At 45.7% G+C, this 21191-nt stretch overlaps 1 protein-coding gene across 2 annotated transcripts in view; it reads right to left on the reverse strand.

Annotated features, from left to right (window-relative positions):
* Nucleotides 1–6430: 6430 nt before the first annotated feature.
* The window catches only part of Nup93 (nucleoporin 93), a 104465-nt gene continuing 89704 nt past the window's right edge, over nucleotides 6431–21191 (reverse strand). For both annotated transcript variants that reach the window (XM_005345611.2, XM_026778657.1), the window contains 14 exons: nucleotides 20040–20172; nucleotides 19209–19366; nucleotides 17784–17949; nucleotides 17304–17397; nucleotides 15923–16114; nucleotides 15192–15318; nucleotides 15001–15073; nucleotides 14707–14751; nucleotides 13396–13512; nucleotides 12456–12574; nucleotides 11725–11842; nucleotides 11279–11362; nucleotides 7150–7278; nucleotides 6431–6715 (listed from right to left, as the gene is read on the reverse strand). In XM_005345611.2, coding sequence (XP_005345668.1) covers nucleotides 6605–6715; nucleotides 7150–7278; nucleotides 11279–11362; nucleotides 11725–11842; nucleotides 12456–12574; nucleotides 13396–13512; nucleotides 14707–14751; nucleotides 15001–15073; nucleotides 15192–15318; nucleotides 15923–16114; nucleotides 17304–17397; nucleotides 17784–17949; nucleotides 19209–19366; nucleotides 20040–20172 — 1666 coding nt within the window. In that variant the 3' untranslated portion in view covers nucleotides 6431–6604. The remainder of the gene's footprint in view (nucleotides 6716–7149; nucleotides 7279–11278; nucleotides 11363–11724; nucleotides 11843–12455; nucleotides 12575–13395; nucleotides 13513–14706; nucleotides 14752–15000; nucleotides 15074–15191; nucleotides 15319–15922; nucleotides 16115–17303; nucleotides 17398–17783; nucleotides 17950–19208; nucleotides 19367–20039; nucleotides 20173–21191) is intronic.

Below are 21191 nucleotides of genomic sequence, written 5' to 3' on the forward strand. Positions count from 1 at the left end.
CTCTGAACAAACTGTGCCCTGGAGCGTAAGGGACTACTTTACCACACCCTGCTGTCAGTCAGAATGGTGCTTCCTGATCCTGCAAGGGAGGAAAATCAACTGAGGAACATCTGAAAACTAGCGGCCAGTGTCTAGCCCCTCCCCAGGCCACTGGAGCCCACTGCAGCAGTTTAGCTCTGCAGCTCAGGTGTCAGCAGGGCTGGGGGCTGCTGGGTGGGAGGTGTGGCCTTGCAGCCCAGAAACTGGTTCTTCCTGCTAAAGGAATGCTGATTTGTAAGTTTTTGAAAATATCCTTTATGCTGTAGGTGGCTTTTAAAGATCTCTTCTCTTCTGGTTAGATACTGAGGACACACACTGGCCACTAGGTTTCTGCCTAGACACACTGCCTCAGCAGTTCTGTGGCCTCTTTGCTCTCTGCCTCATGGGCCACCATACAGGTCCCCGCATACTCCTTAAACAAGACAGGAACCCTGTGGCCTCTGGCAGGTTCTCCACTCACCTTAGTCCCTCGGCTGCTGCTGATTCAAGCACAGGAAACATTACCACGTGGACAGCAGCACTGGAGCATGAGCAGAGGGAGCAGGCCAACAGAGCCCTGGTGCTCACTGCCTAAGCTGGCCAGACAGTCACTCATCTTGTTTGCCTCTGTGGGTCACATACAGAGAGCTCCTCCATCCCCAGCTTCTGGGAGACCTGCCTTCCATCTTCCTCTTTTGGAGGACAATCCTGGGACTGAACCTATGGCTTTGTGATGGCAGGCAGGCACTTAGCACCGTGATACCCAACCCAGTCCTTTTCTGTTTTGAGACAGGGTTTCAGGACTTAATTGCCCAGGATAGCCTTCAGCCTGCAATCCTCCTGCCTGAGTATCTGAGATTATAGGTATGCACCCCCATGCCCATCTTCCTCTTTTTGTGTATCTTCTCCTGTGGCATTTCTTGGCCTATTTCATTGGTGTCTGGGTGTATACATTCAGCTCCCCAGAAACCAGGGCTGTTTTCACAAACTGAGAGAGGATCTGCAGCCTCAGGATTCCTGGTGACTTGCCATCAATCAGGAGACTCACCTGCAGACCTCTCACTGCTCTTATCCCCTAAGGGGGCAGTGAGTCTGTTTTAGAATCATGTCCCAGGAAAGGGGACACAGTGTAAGCTGAGTCAACTGTCTGGCCTTAGGCAGGCCCTCAAACATTTGCTGAATTACATTATCCAATTAGCAGCCACTGAAAAAAACAGGAACAGCCAGCTGCAGTTATCAGTAACTGTCCTCCAAGAGCAAAACCGATCTACCAGCTTTGACCTAATTTTGTGTCTTGGAATAGAAGAAACAGAAGGAAAGGCAACCGTGATGTGGGCTACTTACTCTTCCTGAAGCCTTATGAAACCTTGTTGTGAAGGGCTAACTAAACCACACAGGGGAACCCCTATCACCTTTGGAAGCCACCTACATGGAGCAGGAAGAGGGACCCAAGCTGACTTTTACCTGATGGGGGTCTCCTGAGTGACAGTTCCAGGTAGCTGAGTCACTTGAGTTAACTGATGCTTCCTAGTATCTGAGGGCAAGGGAGCTGGTACCTCTGCCCTCCCCGGAGCAAGCTGTTTCAGAGGGAGTGATTCCCAAGTAGAGAGGAACTTCACCCAGCTCCCAGCTCTTCTGAGAGAGTTCTGTTGCTCTCCCACACCGCAGCTCTGGCATATCCATGTCTAGGGATCTGCTCTCCAGCAAGAAGTCTCAAATCCCTCATGGGAAGTCTATGCTTTCAAATGTGAATGGCTGCGGTTGTCACCAAAGGGTCACACATCACACACCCATTCTTAGAAAATTTTTGGTTTGCTTTAAAGTTTTCTAAAAAACCCAGTGAGCCCAATTGCATGAGAGCTCATGGAAGGATCCCATTCCAAGTGAGGGAGGGACAGAGATGGTGAGGAGGATGTCCCAGGCTGGCATGGCTGGAGAAAGGGACCTGTGGGGAATTGAGAGGAGCTTCTAGACAATCTCCAGGGCAATGGGGACAGTTTTCAGTCATGCTGCTACAAAGCTTCCCAGGCTCTGGGCCTCTCTTACCAGCACCAGTCCATGTGTTTCCAAGGGTTTCTATTGCTGAAACCTGGCCATTTCCAGGGAAGAGCTGTGGTGACACTCATGGTGGGTCACCAATGATTACCCCCTTTTATTTTTACTTATTTTTTAATAAAAACAAGGTCTTAATTAGTTGGCCTAGAACTGAATTCAAGTAATCCTCCTGTGTCTGCTTTCCAAGTCTCCATGAAAAAGGAGGCCACTTCAAGAGACAGCTCCAGCAGCAGTTCTGACTCTACCCCCCTCACCAAGGTCCCTTCAAAGGCCACAGCCTTGCCAGCCTGGTTCCAGGAGGTGCACTGAGTTCAGAGGACATCAGGAAACCTTTACAAGGGGTCCAGGGTACGACTCTGGGATCAACAGTCTGCCTCCAAGGGACCCAGCAAAGAACAGGTTGAAAACTTTTGGGGAACCCTCAGGCTGAGCTCAGGCCATCTCATTTGGGCCCCAAAGAAAGACATGACCACCCTGTACTGCTGGCCATTTGCACATCTCTAGGAAGAATACCAGAGCCCAGATCTTGACAGCATCCTTCCTGGTTAGAAGCATAGCAGGTACTGTTAAGAAACACCTGTCCCCTGGTCAGGCCCAGCCTTTCCTGCTATCAGCTGAGATAAAGGCAGCCCCCAGTATTGCCTCCCCAGTGCTTTTCAATGAGGGTCCCAAATAAAGGCTCCCAGATCCAGAATGCCATGCGATGGCCTTGTACCAAAATGCTGTTTACTGCCTACCACACCTCAGTCTGAATCTGAGGTCGTTAATGACTTTGGATCCTATACTTACAGAAGGAGGTTGCTGTGCCTTGAAAAGACCCAGAGATTAAGAACCAGGTAGGCCTTGGGAGCCTTCCACACCAGGAGTACAGAAGGAACTCCCTTACCTGTCACCTTCTGAGGAGCCCCAGCTAAGGAGCTCCCACTCCACTGAAGAACTGAACAAAGGAAGCCCATGGCACACTGGGAGAACATTTACTGGATGGACACAGGGGTGGAGGTGAAGGGAGTATCCTGAACAGAGCAAACACAGAAGTTACTGCATGGAAAGGAACACATGACACGTGCACTGACTCTCCCATAATGCCCTCTCCCCACAAACCACAAGAGTGACCTCAGAAAAGCTAAGAAGGAAACCAGCCATGCCACCGACTGACGCAGAGAATCTGCCCACCGCATTCCCAACACAAGCTACTCCTCAGTGAGAATTAACTGTAGTTTGCCTCTTCCCCTTCTAGCATACACAGCATTCGAAGCCCTGATGGAAAACACCCGGGAGGCGACAGGAGGTCACCAATTGTCCCATTAGTCAGCCTGCCTGAACTCCAGTTACTGCCTTCTCATCTTGTTGCCATTTCTGCTACTTCAGAAACGCAAGTCACCCAAGTAGCTGCAGAGCTCCTGTGGTTCCAGAGCTGTCGGCCTGCACCAGGAGCTCCGTCTCCAACAGTGAGCGCCAGCAGATGCCAAGCCAAAGGCACTGCAGACACACAACTGACCCTATAATTGGCTCATTGTTTATCTTCAACCCAGAAGTGACTCAGTGTTCACTTGCTAAATCTGTTCCCAATGAAGGGGGTCACACAGCCTTTTGCCACTAAAAGCCTGGCTAATGCTAGGTCTTCCAGGGCCAGCAGAGGGCTACAATACATTCACACTGAGGCCAGATGCCCAATCTAGAGTTGTGACAACCCCCTTCGGCTGCAACAAGTCAATGAAAATCAGAAGCAAATGTTTTTACCTGCCTCACGCCTGAGAAACCCGTGCTCAAGGGCAAAGGCAGTCAGAAACAAAGCATGCTAGAGCAATGCTAGGTCTCTCTGCCCACACCACCCCTAAGTGTGCAATAGTCCTCCCTAGCAGAGGCTCAGTCCACCCTGTGGCCAGTCGGTTGGCAGGCACAGGCGACATGCCAGTCTGGAGGCTATTTCTAGCACAGTATTCAGCAAGCTCCAAGCATGAATGGCAAGGATAGAATGGTCTCATGGGAATTTGGCAAGTGACATGAGATACCCAATGAACCAACTAGAAACAAAGGCTCTGACACCCAAGGAGAAACACGGGTGTGGAGATCTAGCCTAGGGCAGCAGAAGTTGGTGCATCCAGCTAAATCAGCCTTGGGAGTTTGAACCAGGAGCTATTAACAGGCAATGCTGAAACCCAAAGCAAGAACAGACCCAGCTTTGTTATTCTAATCAGCCAATGCTGGGCACTGTGGGAGGACCCTTAATTCTTTACTTAAAATATCCTCAACCCTAGGGTTTAAAGTGACAGGGCAAAAGCATCACGGCAGCAAAGATCTTTCCAGCTCGAGTCTGAGTTTACACAGGGCAAAAGTGGGGTCTACCTTCTGCCTCCAGAGAAGTGACACTTCTGGCCCTCCAATGGACACCCCTCTCCCCAGCTCAGAAGCCACAACCAGAAGACATGCTCAAAGAGGGGTCCTCAATTCCACTTCATTGTCCCATTGAAGTCACCTAACTACTTTGGAGGAGGAGGAAAAAGAAAAAGCAAAGGAAAAGAACAGGGAAAATTAAATCTCCAGGCCCTGAAAAGGTGCTGAGCAGTCAGCACCTCCCTGTGAGGCTCCCCAGGAGTTAGTTATGAGATACTGAAACAGCCTCTACAAAGCACCCTTGCTTTTGTTCAAGATTAGAATTTCTGCCCTGAAAGATGAGACTCCAAGAGCCATTTTCTCCTAATTTCTCTAGGTAAACTATGAAAGCGCAGACCACGCCCCAGGAAAGGGTTTATTCTCTGAACAAACGAGTGCAGGGCTGTCACCTGGTCATGAAGCATCAGACATGTATGACTCCCGGACACAGGGTAACGCCATGCCTTACAAACTCAGGCCCAGCATGCCACATGCAGTCATGAAATCACTTTACAGAGCAAGCACTGGAATTTGCTTGTAGTGGGCTTAACCCTTCTGGTACAGTTATCTCATTCTTCCACAAAGGTCTCCCCATACTAACTCCTAAGCTCCGGGCCACTGACTACGCCACTACCTGAGCTGCTGTTTTTCCTTCCTGTTGGCTTTAGGCCTCATCTGGTTTCTGACAGGGCATGTGTGCAGTCAGCACCACATAAAACAAGGACAAATTCAGTTAACTCAGATGGGGTAAAGAAGAGACAAGCAACAGAGGTCACAATCAACTCCAGTTTTCTCGAATTATGGAGAAGGAACCAATTTAAGAAATAAAGACAAGATGTGCTATCAAAGTCTAGAGAGCTCCCATCACAGCACTGTGAAAACAAACCATGTCAATTCTTGGTGCGCATGAGCAAGACAGACCTTGCTTAGCTAAACCTCCTATGGGCGGGCTTGCCTTCTCAGACTTCAAAGGGAAGGTCAGTTTTGGGTCCCACCTTCAAGATGAGACCAGGGAAGGAAGACAGAATATGACCAGAGGGCCGTTTACGCATCATGAAATCCATGCCCTTTCCCAAAGGAGAAGATGTGGGAGTGACTCTCCATTCATAAGAGATTTTCCCCTAGGAGCTTGTGGGAAAGGGTTCAAGAGTGTTCAACATTCTGAAGAGCAGACCCTGCCCAACTGGCTCGCTCAGGAGCAAATGCTCATTTTGATCTTTCTAGTTTAGGGCTCTGGTGTGGAGAGAGAAGCAGGGTCAGCAACAGATGACAACTATTGTTCAGGGACCAAATACCCAGACTGCAGATGTCAAAATGTTTCTGAATGTCAGACATGCAGAAGGAGCCCATGAGCTTGCCTTTGTGAGTGCTGACGCGGATAACCAAGTAGAACTGCCTGGCAAGGGAAGGCGGCTTAAACGTTCTCTGAGAGGGGAGTGAAGTCATCCATCGGCTCTCAGCAGAGCAGAGCAGTGGATAGGCTCCCCCAGTCTCCCCTTGAGCTGGGCACTCACACTGTTTCTATCCAGCAGTACCAAGCCCACGCTTTGAACCCTCCGGGAACTGTGGAACAGCAGACCCATCCGCTGGAATCCTGGCTGAAGAACGAGGGGTTGTCTGGGGATACCTGACCTCAAAGGCTACTCAGCAGGACAGCAGCACAGTAGTCCACCCACAGACTGTCTATGACCCAAGGCTGACGTCACACTCAGCTAGCCTTGGGAAAATGCACTGTGACTCTGCTTCTATGGACTGCAGTATCTGAGTGAATGCGACTCCAAAGGCTTTGATTCCTTGCTCATGATGAATAATTTTTTTAATCATTTAAAGTCATATTAGCCAAATTACAGACACCTATGTTACCTCTCCTTCTCTGGGTCAAAACTAATGCTAACATTTCCCGAACACACACACAAACACACACACCCCAAAACAAAACACAACAAAAAATCCAAAATTTTAAAAGAAAAAAAGGAAAGAAAAAAATGTTTAAAAGAAATACAAATCAAAGAAATTTATTGGTACTGACAAAAATACATAATACAAAAAACAAAACACAATACAACAGAAACAAAACTGGGAAGCCCACCCCAGCTGGCCCACATGACTAATATACTGATAGTGTACAGGCAGCCCCAGACCCCATCCAACACAGCACTTAATTCATGAGGACCTCCATCTGCACCAGCCTGGCATTGGTGTCCCCAGATGTCCGGTAGGGTATCATTCCAGCAAAGGTAATCAGAGCTCTGGCTTGACTTCGGAGTTGCTGAGAGAAAAGATCAAGACAAGAAAGCTGGTTAACTGTCAATCCAGAGTGATGCACTGAGAACCACCACGGCCTCTTCTACGCTGTATACAGAGTGTCAGGAATGCCTTAGCCTTCACTGTCACATTCTACAGGGTGTCAGAGCTCTCAACTGAGCAAAGGCTGCTTGCTCTGCCAGAGAGCTGTCTCAGCCCAACACACTGTAAGGAACCAATCACAAATTATCATTTTGTTTGACTTCCACCCCACTCCTCCCCCTAGTTTGAGAAAAGCAGTGATCCCAACACTTGAAGCTTTCTCCAAGAGCTTCCTGTATAAGATTTATACTAGTGCTAGGTCCCAAAGGAAGAAGGGTTGGGATCATGTGGTCTAAGGGGGCTGGGCAATTGCAAACCAGCAAAATGATTCTCAGCAATGTTTCTCAGGGATCTTACAGAGTCACGGTCTTCGATGACTCGCTGGGGCCTGGATGCTGACGATGGACTTGTTCCCTTGAGCCTCTTAAACTGTGTGAACAGGATGTTCATGGTGGCAAGAAGTACTTCTGAGAGGTTGTGCCTGATCTACAGAGAGAAAAACACCTGGAATAAGCGAAAGGGACCAGTCCCCAGAGGGAGCAGTAAGTGGAGGGACCATGGCCTCTGCCTGGTCATGCTATGTCCGATAGCTGCCGATGGACAACTACAGCCACCAAAAGGGAGCTAGCAGCACTGTGATGTCAAGAGTGGCATCAAATTTTTGAAGTTGCTACTCACTGGCCACTGATTCTTTAAAACGCGGCTTTCTGGGCCATTCTGCCAGCGTGAACTCTGGCTATGGAGCATTTCAATGGCATTTGTGGGCCCGGGTGTTTGTGTGCCCACTCAGGGTGGGGAGGAAAAGTTGCTGAGACCATGTCCACGGCTCAGTGCTCCCCACCTGGGCAGGCATCGGGATCAGATCTACTAGGCATGCACAAGTAGGAGAGCATGGCAAATTCCTGCCACCATACACAGAGATATTTCCAGGCCACGCAGTGCGCTGCATGGTGGATTTAGCTTTTACTATTTAAAAAAAAAAAGGTTTAAATGCTGCATGGTGCTACCCAGAGTTTAAGTGGTGAGGACTGCTCCCACCGGCAGTCCTAGAGCTGAGGTGAACTACCTCCACCATATTTAAAGCCTGAGAGAGGCGGAGCCAGCACCCAGGGCCACTGAGACCAAGCTGCTTAGCATTTTAAGAAACGCTTCTGATCAGAAGATAATTACAGATAACACAATAAGGACAGATAAATGGGTCACAGTGTTAGATAAATGTATGCAGGCTTGGGAGAGAGAAGAAAAAGTACATAGAGTTGGAAAAGAAGTAGTTTTTTAAAAAAAGTCTTTAAAAAGACAGAGTATAGATAATCATAGATTAAAGGGAGTAAAGAAAAATGAGCCATGTAAAGATGGAAAATTCACAGACAGTCTGGATTATGTGTATATTACTGTGTTTTCTTTGACTTTTTTGACTGTGAAGGAGCTAGTACAGAGAGACATTTCACTGTATGGGCTGCTAAGCTAAACCAGCATGTATATTATAAAGGTATCTCGACTTCAGAATTTGGGTCTAAGAACAAGTTGTTTGGGAAAAGAGGTTCTTCTTTTGTTTTCACAGAAGATGAGAACCTGAGGATTGCTTCCAGGCAAATATGGTTTCATGGACCAAAGCCTCCTGAAAGGTCGCCGTGAACACTCTCAAAAAATTACTTCGCCCAGCTGCTGACTGAAATAAACTTAGCATGCAGGATATACCATAAAAGACCTGATTAACAGCACCCCCAATCAGCAGGAAGCAGTTTGGACAAATGTACACCCATATTCCCAAATATTGTTTATAATTGTTTGTTTACATTTAAAGGGGGATATGCTATAGAAATGTATCATTTGGTTTGGTGTGGATCTTGGTTTACTGATACAAATTTAAGGTCAATTTTGTTGTATGTGTATTTCTGATCTTGATTAAGGTATTGTGTAGCTCATTTAAAAATGTAATGTATAATTAAGAAATATAGGTTAATAGATAGTCATCTATAATAGTCAAGCTTGTAGTCATGTTAGATTTTCAAGATATATAGACATATATTTCAGTTAGATAGAAATTCTTCAAATTTTTCAAAGACTGCAAAATATGGCATTTAAAATGTTTTAAGAACTTAGGACTTTTCATGACGGTGAGACATGTCTGCTCCTGGCAGCACCAATTACTCAAGAGGAAGATGGGCCCTGAAGAAGCTCCTTAACCACTTGGGCAAAAATCTGCTCTTTCCTGGGCTGCTTCACTGGACATGCAGTACCCACAGAGAAATGACTGCTGAACTTGCCTAAAAGTCCTTTGGGGTTCATAAAAGAGTCTGCAAGACATTCTGCAGGACACAGAAGTGACTAAACTGTCTTTGAAATTTCCTGCTTCATGGAGAAGTATGCTGGATACTATGGGTCTGTAGGCTGAAGATGGATGCCCCAACGATACAGAAGAACTTTGGGTGACTGTCTAGGCAGTGAGATATCTCTGTCTAGTTTTGGAAGTTGTTTATAATGCACTTCCTGATTTCTTAGGTAATATTATATCCTTCTGGAGTCTTTGATGGAGTTGAAGAATTTATAGTTATAGTTTTCCTTCATTATGATAAAAGATAAAGTAAATTGAAATATTGTAACTGTAACTCTTGCTTGATACCTGTTATAAGTAATTTTACTATGTTAAAGTTAAAACCTTCCTTTTTATTTAAACAGAAAAGGCGAGGGAGGTGATGTGGGAGTCCCGTGTGTTGCCTGTATTGGTTAATGAATAAAGAAACTGCCTTGGCCTGACAGGGCAGAACATAGGTAGGTGGAGAAGACAGAACTGAATTCTGGGAGGAAGAAAGCAGAGTCAGAGAGAAGCTATGGATCTTCTGCCTGAGACAGGGGGCCAGTAAGCCACTGCCATGTGGTGATACACAGATTAATAGAAATGGGTTAAATTAAGATGTAAGAATTAGCCAATAAGAAACTACAGCTAATGGGCCAAGCAGTAATTTAATTAATATAGTTTCTGTGTGGTTATTTCGGGGCTAAGCTATCCAGGTGGCCAGGACGACAAGCGGCCCTCTTCTCCAACAGACCCTGCTCCCTTATGATACATGATACTTTAGTGGGGCAGCATGCCCGAAGCTCAGGCACCAACTCCAAGCATGGTGGCTCTGCTGGCCAGCATAACAAGATTGAAAGTATCTGTATCTAGTATTAGAGGGTAAGGGATGCATATGGTTCCCCAGTTCCCCACAACTCCCTCCCACTGCTTCAGGTCTGCCTACCTGTCTCCACTGGTCCTTCCTTGGGAAGCCTAACAGGACAGAGCTTAGTATTGACTTTAGCTCATGAAGCAACAAACCTTGTATATAGGGAGGGTAAGAAATAACAAAGGAAGGATGGCTAATAGCAGAATCCTCCCTGTGTGAGGTGAAAGATGACAGAGGATGATTTCTGAGCTTATGTGCCATGGTCCCAACAGTCGCACCTTCCTCATGTAGAGAAGCTAGCCCAGGCAGCTGTGTCCAGAGTATAGTATCTATGTTCTAAAGAAAATTCTTACCTGAGTGTACATGGAATGATCAGGGGAAGACCATGCTATAGCCCAGCAGGGTAAATAGAACCTTGTGGGGCATGGCCTGGATGTTCAGAGATTTAAAGCTCTCTTAGTGGTTCCATACGTAGCCCAGCAGAGCACCTTGAAGTAGATGGTGACAAACTTGAAGCCCTGGAGAGGCAGTGAACCTAGGGCTTCTGGGGTGATAACAGTCCATGGTCATTTGCTTCTTTAGAAAAAATTACCTACTGTATTTAGACGTGTGTGGGAATACATGCTTGTGTGTGTAGTGTGTATGTGTTAAAACTGGAGGTTAATATTAGTTTTTTTCTTCTTCCCTCTGTGGCTCTTTACCTTTTGAGAAAGTATCTCTCAGGAAACCTGAAGCCCAGCACTGTGGCCAGCAACCTTTGCATACTCTACTGTTAGGTAGGCACTGGTCATCCAAGCTCAGGCCCTCACACTTGTACCTCAAACACTTTATCTACTGAGCCATCCGCCCCCAGTCCAGCCTTTTGTTTTAATGAACCTAATAACTCTGAGAGTTCTAGTTATGATAGCCAACTAGACTAGATTTTTCTAGAACGGGTTCAATTCCAGCTCTCTGGTGTTCTATGAGTTCATACAATGTGTTCTTCGAGAAACAGGGTTTTGGTTGACCTGTGAGTCTAGATGAATTCTCTTATTGTCTATGTATGTGAGATGATATTTTAATACTGAAGTATATCCATAGGGTGCATGACATATACCCCATGACTTATATACCCTATGTCCCCCAGGTCTGTCTCAGTATATAAAATGTAGGGCAACTGAAGAAGACATCTATCATCATCTGAGGGTCTCCACATGCACCCACACATGTGCTCATATACATGGAAACATACAAAAACACACATCACACACACAATTAAAAAAATTAAGCTTTCAGTTTTGGAAAGGAAGGAAACAATTCTGTAATGAGTAAAGACTCACTTCATCACTGAAGTTTCTGAAGGCAGCCACCCTTTCTTCTACACTTTCCTGGTTCAGAGGCACCAGCTTCAAGCGGTCAATGATCTGTTTAAAAGAAAACATCACCAAGCCCATATGACACAGCATCAGAGTCATATCATTCCCCAAAGGTAACAGTCAGTTGGTGCAAAAAAGGCTTTTAAAGGAAAATGCACTCTTCATGTACAGAAAAGTTTTGACCCTAACTTACTAACTGGATTTCTGTTGTCATTTTCAGACCCAATTCTAAAATTCGGAAACCCCCACGTCTTTCAGAAGCCCGTGTCTAGATTAGAGGGGACAGGCAACGCGAGTGGGGCAGCGGGGGCACAGCATCTTCACATCCTGGGCTCACACTTGTCCTCCGCACGGGACAGGCAGGCACGGTGGTGATACCCTGCACTTCAAAGCTCCTTGCAGAAACTCACGTCAAAAGCTCTGTCAACATGACCACTGTGATACTCGTCAAAAAACGTTATCAAGTCCAAGAGGAGGTAGAATGTAGAGTCCACAAACTTATTTGCACTTATTCCCTGAGCCCTGTACCTGAAAGACAGAAAGAGGGGCGCTGAGGGAAGCAATGGTGGAGCATGGATGGCCGCAGAACCCTAACCTCGGGACAGCATTTCAAACGCATCAACCTCCTAAGCTTTCTGGATGACGGGCACTAGGGAGAGGTGAACAGTGTTTACTTCTGACGTTGTAAAGGGCTGAGTAATGTAGATTTGGCAATACTCTAACTCACATTCTGAGTGAAGCATGCTTCTCTAGTGTCTACCAGTAACTCTGCAGCCAAGTCTTTAGGAAGGAGATGAGGACTCCATGTTAAAACCCCGAAGACCAATGCTGGGGATTAATGCCTAAGTGGAGAGGCCTCACTTGCCAAAGGTTTGTGTATGCGTGTGTTGCTGCAGGAAAGCATCTCAAATCAAGTCTCCTCTGGAGTTAAGCTGGTTACAGTCTGAGAACTCAGTGACTTTACTGGGGAGGAAGGTGGATTCTCCAACAGTACTCACAAAACCCCTAAGATCACAGGGTGTTCTAGAAGAAGGTGCATTAGATTAACCTCTGTGAAGCTGTCTGCCAGTACCTAGTGAAGCTGAACATGCAGCAGCGTGGCATAGTGACCTGTGACCAGGCCCACTGGCCCTGGCCTTACCTCTCGGCAATGGAGAGGGCCATGTTCTTCAGTCTTTCCTTGTTGGACTGTGGGGCACTGATCTGTGGGACCACAGGGCTCAGGAGTTTGTTCATCAGCTCCAACACCTTGTCAGCGTTCTGTTCGAGTTTTTAAGATTAAGAAAACAATCAACAAAAGAACAAATTAAATAAGCAAAATAAAAACAGCAACTTTCTGGGGTGATGAACGGAATTCTGTGTACTGAGACTGGAGACAGCCCAGGACAGTGTGTCTAATGGATTACTACCTGCATATTCTCCTATGCCCTAATTATACCCCAATTACAGCATTTTTAAATTTAGAAAAATCTTCCTTTACTTAAAGAAGATTTATTTATTTTTATGTGTGTGTGTTTTGTCTACACATATGTATATGCACCATGTTGCATATGCCTGTTGCCTACAGAGGCCAGAAAGGGCATCAGATTCTCTGCAACTGGTAGTTATGGATAGTTGTGAGCCACAAGTGGATTCTGGGAACCAACCTGGATTCTCAAGAAGAGTAACACGTGCTTTTAACCAGTGAGCGATTGCTCCAGTCCTAGGAAACCTGCCTTTTTAGGTCACCTAAATCATCAGCAATCATCACATATTCTTAGGGAGATGCATTAACCCAGGCTCTTGGACTACACACTGTTGGCTACTGTAGAAGGCTACCATAGGAAACCACGGTGGCTTTGACAATGCCTGTAGGAAAGCCTTTCAGTATGCTATCTTCTTTGGTCAGAGATACCTTTGGGGCAATAAAACGTCTGTTAAAAAAGGAATTTTACCCCAACTGAACCATTAACACGCTAGAAACAGTATTCCAGCAGGGACAGTGATAAACAAGATAGCGCTGAAACTTGAGAATTAATGCTAAGAGGCTGGCGGAGCTATCAGTACAGAGAAGAGAAGAGGCATGAAAGGGGCACATTTACCTTGGCAAGATCATAAAGCTTGGCTGCTTCTTCAAATAGTCCTTTATTTTCTGCCACAGAAGCAACTTTGTTGATAATTGGCTTTGTGTCATTGGTAAACTTATCAATGACTCCAGGCTGCGAAGACAAATTATCAAAGGGGAGGAAGAGACTCATCACCCAGCTGCAACTGTGACACAGAAGCACTTGAACTGGAAGTGCTTGCCCTACTCAACACGTTTTCATCTGCCAGACAAACCCCAACCAAGACCATGGAAAGAAAGATGGGACACATTTACTGGAAGCACTGTGGAGCTGGCTATGGCACATTTGTGGCTTCTGAAAGACTTTCTAAAACGACTAAAAGTAGGTAAAATTATTAGTGATTCTTAATCAGGAAGTTATGAGAAAATTATTTTCAAGACTTTCAATTTGCTTTCTAAGATAGATACTAAAGCAGACACAAAGTGGTGGTGAGTACTTTGAAAAAAAGTCTCCATCACCAATCCAACAGCAGGCATGTGATCAGGAGAGTCTGAGGCCCTGGGATAGGGGAGGGTCTATGGACTACGCAACACCTGTGCTTATCCAGGCTAATGCTCCACTGGGGCTGGACCAAGTTGGGGTGATTTGCCCTGGATCAATAAAATATATATGTTCAGATTCCAGTTGTGTGGTATTGAAGAAAACAATTAATTAACCTGTCTTATTTCTGCTTTCTTACTTGGGAAACAGAAGATAATGGTTCTCACTTTGTTGGTAATTGTTCTAACTAAGAAAGTACCCACAAAACAGTTGGCACAATGCCCAAGAAGATGGACTCCCATCATCAGGACCATCAGGCCTCTCACCTGGGCTGCTAGGCCCAACCACACAATCTTACAAAGAGAAGTGAGTACCTGCGGGGCACAAAGGGAAAGCCAGGTCATAGCAAGTCCCTGAGAACTGTTTAGGACCCTGGGAAACGGCATCTCCAGGGTGGCAGGGTTCTGAGTACTTAGGAAGTGGTCCTGAGAGAGGGAACGGCATTTCTAACTCTTCCATCTGGAGACAGCAGGCATAGCAATCAACTTACTTTTCTTCATGTTTTCTGAGTCAAAAATGGCAAAAATTTAGCCATCTTAGCTTTTAAAAAATGGCAGGCATGCTTTGAACATATGAAAAAGCTAATCACTTATCACAAATTTGGAAACTTTAAAGAAAAGAAAAATGTGTGTAAAGCCAAGTCCATTGGCTGGGTTGTAATTTCATCTTTCTTTGTTAGAATGACTGTGTCCAATGTGAACCCTACAGTGTAACTCGTCCTCTGCAGTTAGGGGCACATTAACCCACCTTTCTACTTCCGTCATTCTCTAGTTTCCCAAGGATCATATCAAACTGTGGAGGAAAAGATTTATTTAGCTTACTGATCAAGGAAATAAACATAACACACAATTCCTTAGGGAAAAACATGGAGGACAAGGGACACAAACTAGACCACAGTGAGACTGGGATCAGTACTGTCACTGTTAGAAACCAAGGAAAGCTCCGCCCACCTCTAACTCTAGGCTATGCACAACATACACAAGGAGCATGGCATGAGAACACATTGAAAACTCCCGCCAGAGCGAGAGAAAGCTGACCTACCTCTCGACTTTCTATCACAAGCTCACTCACACAGCGCAGAAACATGTTTTCTCCTTGACTGTCTTTCTCGTCCCTACAAAAGCACAGGGACAGCTTGGGTGAGTTGTGGTATGTACTCAGAGTCTCTTAGAGTCATTCTCAGAATGGAGAAATAAAAGGGAGCCAAGTAAAAAGGCAAAAGCAGGTTTCACCTGAGGAAGTAAAAGTACTGGAGCGCTTCTCTTGGATCCGTGGACTCAAACTTGCGGGTGTAGAGCATGAGCAGACGCACGAAGTTCAGCCGCCGCATGCAGGGAGGGTCACCAGGCTCGTGGCTGACTGCACATGAGAACAGAAGGGCTCACATTCTGACAGCTCCTCTGAGCCCCAGAACCCACGGAAGTTGGATGTGCAGGGCTAGAAGTGTGCATTTCTGCAGCCCACTCACTCCACATTCCCTAATGGGAGCTCACCACTGTCATTCACTTTCCTCTGTACAGACAGTAGAGGAAAATGTCTCCCATGATGAATGGCCAGCATGATGGCCTTTACAGGAAATGTCTTAGTACCTGACCATCATGGTTCATATACTGACCCACTAAGGACCCACCCACTCACATCTGCCTGACTCTCCACCTGCCTCTCCCACCTGGGTAGGCTAGCTGGGGTTTCCAAAGTCTTTAAAATCAAATCCCAAGTGGGCATGATATTCGTGACTCTTGGAAGACTTTGTCTGGCACAAACCTAGTGCCTGGCATCACCCTTTAACATTCCAGGAAATGCTGAGGGGTTACAAACAAGCACTTGTAACACTAATATAAAAGCTCAATGGCTACAATGCTCTAAAATGACCGAATCCTGAGGGTTTGCCGTCCCACAGCCACTATGACCAATGGGAAGATGTGCTCTGCACACCAATACCAGCTAAGAACTAAATACTCACGGAGCTGAGCACTCTGCCCTGAGGATTTTAAAAGCAGCTTTAGCTCAAACAGCACCAGGGCCACATGGACAGCATGGCAGCGCAGCCGCTCCATACGGAAGAGAAAGGCAATGGCAGCCTCAAACTGTGCAGTCAGGAACAGAACTTGGAAGTAGAGGAAGGGCTGCTGGTTCACTGTGAAGTGGGACTCGCCTGGAGGAGAGGAGATGAAACCAACTCAGAAGGAAGCTGCCACCTGTCATGAAACCCTGGGTATCTACTGGTCTTGTTGGGTGGGAAGAAAATACCAACATGATCTTAAACTAGCTGAAGCAACTCTGGACACAGTAAACTACATGAAATATGACTGGAGCCAGGCAAGGTGGCATCATTGGCACCAAAAGAAAAAATGGGCCGGGCGGTGGTGGCGCACGCCTTTAATCCCAGCACTCGGGAGGCAGAGGCAGGCAGATCTCTGTGAGTTCGAGACCAGCCTGGTCTACAAGAGCTAGTTCCAGGACAGGCTCCAAAACAACAGAGAAACCCTGTCTCGAAAAACCAAAAAAAAAAAAAAAAAAAAAAAAAAAAAAATGGGGGGAAAAATCTATGGCTTCCATGATCATAGACTATAAACTTTTTCTAGTTCTTGCTTGGGAGGGATGTGAATAAGGCCTTAGTTGTTGCTCCCTTAGGTCTTGCTAGTGGTCATATCTGGCTACAAAGGAGAGACCTGTAGCTTTTCCCTTTGACCTCATTGGTGAGCAGCTCTGGGAAGTAACGGATCAGCAGCTACAGCTAGTGCTGCTGAGTTCAGAGTTCTGTGAATCAAGTACACTTCATTCAATGTCTCTGTGGTTTCCATGTCTGTTCATACTGAAGACAAACTCACTTTGGAGAATCCAAACACGTTCAGTGCAATCTGAAGGCTTCTGGAATATCAGTAAGTACTTCACTAAGGAGCTACAGTCCCAGACCCTTTAATTCTTATTCTGAGACAAAAATCTCTCTAAATTGCTTCACTCTGAAGCCCACGCTGGCCTTGAACTCATGATCTTTCTGCTTTAGTCTCCCAAGTATTGTATACAGGTGATACATATTTTTTCTTTTCTTTTTTTTCCTTGAGACAGAGTTTCTCTGTAGCTTTGAAGAGCCTGTCCTGGAATTAGCTCTTGTAGACCAGTAGACCAGACTGGCCTTGAACTCACAGAGATTCAAGAGATTCGCCTGCCTCTGCCTCCTAGGTGCTGGGATTAAAAGTGTGCACCACTGCCCAACTGATACATATTTCTTAATGCATAAGTCTCTACTGATTGAAAATGGTTAAGACGCAACAGAGGAGTCTATGTGTGAAGGACCTCCCCACAGGCGAGCCTTGTGTCCGATAGGGAGAAGGTGACCTTACCATAGTCTTCTAGCAGCTGTTTCTGCAGCTGTGAGAGAGTGAGCCTGTCTTGTGGCGAGCTGGTGCCGTCATCATCAAAACACACCTGGTTCAACTAGATCCCCAAAGGAAACACACACACATTGGTACAAACTACATCTGCAGCCATATGTCCAGCTGTGACTGTCCAGCAGCCATGCTCCGTATGAGCTGGAGGTTACATGAGACCCTGGGGCTGGGTTGTAGCTCCACATGCCTGAGGCCCATTCTATCCCTAACAATGCATAAGGGAAGGGAAAAGGGGGAAGGGGAAAGGGGGAAAAGGAAAGGGAAGGAAAGAAAAAGAAAGCTAACTGTGTAGACATTAGTGGAAATTGTACGATAGAAAGCAGGCTGACAGACAGAAATTCCATGGCCCTGTCCTGATTGGCACACAAACATCATGCATTAAGCAGGTAAAGAGACTGAAGAACTTGAGTTAGCAAGTGAAGCTGTGCCTACTTTTAACCATAGGTAGTCCTCAGTCTTGTCTGCTACTTCGCTCTGATTGTCGGTGATGTCGCATCTGCCAATGATACAGTACACAGCACGCTTATAGGGGTCTGTGTTGTTCCTGAGGGCTCTGCGGTAGTGAAGCCGGAGCTTGTTTTCAGTAGCTGGAGACAATCTGAAGACAGAGACACAGACTCAGCAAACATCCTCAAAGGCCAAGTAAAAGCATCCATGTAACAGGAAGCTCTCCATCAATGACCTGACTTGTAACTACCAGCACCATGTTCTTTGGCTCCTTAGCTTTTCTCCAGTCCTAAGACTTCCGGAGGAAGGTCAGAAATGCCAGAGATCATTATTCCACTCGGGCATCCCTCAAGTAGTGATAGAGTGGGTTCTTCCCTTAACTGGACTGTTGTCAAATGTATGTCTGAATGCACATTTGTGTACAGTAGACTATAGAGGACAGAGTCAACCTTTCATGCCATTCTTTAGGTGGTGTCTTTTTATATAGTATCTCTCAATGGCCTGGACCTTGCCAATTAGTCTACGATGACTGGCCAGAGTCCCAAAAATCTTTAACCCTTCTTTCTTCGCCTTCCCAGTGCTGGGATCACAAGCATGTGCTACCATGCCTAACAAGGGTTCTGGGAATTAAACTCAGGCTTGTACAGCAAGCACTTAACCTACTAAAATAGCTCTCCAACCTCTTCCTCCAACTGTCTTCATCCCTTGGCCTCCACATTCCCTTATTCACATGGGCTACTTGCACCAAAATCTTTGGCTCAGGATCTTCTGCTGAGCTGGGTGTGGTGACCAAACATGAGGGTCTATACACACTCTGCAGCAAATGCTCTCCTTCTGAATTGAGACAACCTTCTAATGCAGCAGTATTACCACTTGAATATTTGCTTTCTACAGGTGCCACTGGAGCACTGTATTTCTTCCATGCTTGTGCATAAATACAAACTGGATTTGAATGGAACGTGTGTCAATTACATAAGAAAAATCTCAAGAAAACTGCTGTTTAGCCGCTTCTTAGTTCAGGACAGCATCTCAAAACCTCAACAAACACTATATGCTGATTTCAAGATGATCAAATTCTAGCTCTAACTTTTGAGTTAGGAAGTGTATAGCATATAATTCCACAAGAACTGAACAAAGAACCTTGTGTTTAACAAAGTGACTATAACACAAAAAGGCTCATTTTATTTCAGTTATTTATTAATTTTGGTTTTTGGAGATAAGGGGTCACAATGTAGTCTACGCTGACTTTGAACTCAACCTGAGTACTGGAATTATAAGTACATTTCAACACTCTCAGCTAAAATGTTCTATTTTATAAAGCAACCTTAACTTAGAGTACATCCTAAGCACAGTACTCCAGGGACAGGAAACTTCCTGAATATACCCTGCAGGCAGAGCATAGCATCGTACCTTCTATCTTTGCTATTCATGTACTCCTGGAACCAGGTTTTAAATTCTCCCAGCTGATGCTGGGCTCGACTGACAACTTGTGATGCAGCAAGCAGGTCTCCACAGCGCATGCAGTAATAAATTAACGCCCAGACAGGATGGCCTTCTACCTCTCCATCCTAAAAGATAAAAAAACCAGTCAGTCAAATAAATGCTAATCAACTACTTTCTGATGTGCTGATGATAAGCTAAAGCACTTAATTCTCACCAGAACCCATGAGTTAAGAGCCACGGACAGCATCCTACTCCCTGTATTTTGCAAACACTAATTTGTCCAGAGAAATCTGGAAGAGCAATGTAGTGCGTATCTGGAGTTACTCTGAAGCAAACAGAGCCCATCTGACCCACAACACCCACGCTTTCTGACAGATCCCTTGCTTTGTCTCTCATACCCACATGTAAGTTTCTAAGAGTTCTTAGAGCTCAACTGCTTCCCTTTCCTGCCTTTACTCAGGATTCCTGCATGACTAGTTTTCAATGGGTCCCTGGGAAACAGCCCCACCTGCTCATCCCTGGCCTCTTCACCAAGCAGAATCCTCCCTCGCCCCGCCTTTTTTTTTTTTTTTTCTTCTAAAGACAGGGTTTCTCTGTGTAGCTCTGGAGCCTGTCCTGGATCTCGCTGTAGACCAGGCTGACCTCAAACTCACAGAGACCCGCCTGCCTCTGCCTCCCAAGTACTGGTATTAAAGGTGTGAGTCCCCACTGCCCGGCTCTGAACCCCCTTTTAACTGAGAACACCTGAGAATAACTGACAGTTTCAGAATTTGTTTACCCATAAGATGCTTCTAGTACCTGAAGTCCTGGGGAGGGAGCTGGCAGTTTAATGTTTAGGAAACTTCGAACCAGCTGGTAAGTCCCTGGCACACCGCCCAGTTGGGCCTGATGCAGATTTCCAAACACAGTCACAAGGGTATAATTTTTATAACTGAAAAATTTTAAAGAAAAATGGTGAGGGTTGGCAACATGTATTTCACACATCTATGTCCACATCCAGAATGCTCAACTATGAACTCTATGGTTAAGGCCTGGATTTTAAGTCTCATACAGAAGAGCAAACAGTACATGCTTAAAGAAGCAAATTCCATTCTTATTACTGTACAGATTTATACTATGGCTACCCCAAAGAATTCTGAGGGGACTACAACCGAGGCTTCAAATACGTTAAGGGTGGAGCCCTCACGTTCTAATGGGTTTGCTAGAAAAAAAACCAACAAAACAACAAACGACAACAAAAAACAACAAACTTTTGAAGAATCTGAAATAAATTCCATGAAGTCAAAACAGTCCAGTGAATAGCAACACATCCTTTACCTCGATGACCAGTATTGACATTTGTATGTGTTTCCCATCTCTACATGTCCTACCTGACACCCAAATGCACATAGGAACATGATTTTGTTTATTCCCAGAAGCATTTAAAAATATGCTACAAAAATCATGGCTACCTAACCTACGATCATTTCAGCCGTGTACCTAAGACTCAGGAATGAACCTAAAGGCCAATTACAGAGAACAAATTGTGGAATCTGATGCAGCTAATAAAAATGATGTTAAAGAATTAGAAGTTGAGCTATGTAAAACTACTATTATAGGCCGGGCAGTAGTGGTGCATGCCTTTAATCCCAGCACTTGGGGAGGCCAAGACAGGGGATCTCTGTGAGTTCAAGGCCACCCTGGTCTACAGAGGGAGTTCCAGGACAGGCTCCAAAAATATATAGAAACCTTGTCTTGAAAAACCAAAAGATAAACAATCAAAGCTACATATTACACACACACACACACACACACACACACACACACACCCACACCCACCCCTGGACCATAACTGTAGAAAAATAAGCTAAACTAAATACTCATGGCAAAAGAGGGTGGAAACTACAACGAAGCAATAGAAGCCTCTGGGTATGAGGAATGGCATCCCCCCTCTTTCTTGCAGCTCTTCTC

This window comes from Microtus ochrogaster, chromosome 4 (assembly GCF_000317375.1).
Source record: "Microtus ochrogaster isolate Prairie Vole_2 chromosome 4, MicOch1.0, whole genome shotgun sequence".
Lineage (NCBI taxonomy): Eukaryota > Metazoa > Chordata > Mammalia > Rodentia > Cricetidae > Microtus > Microtus ochrogaster.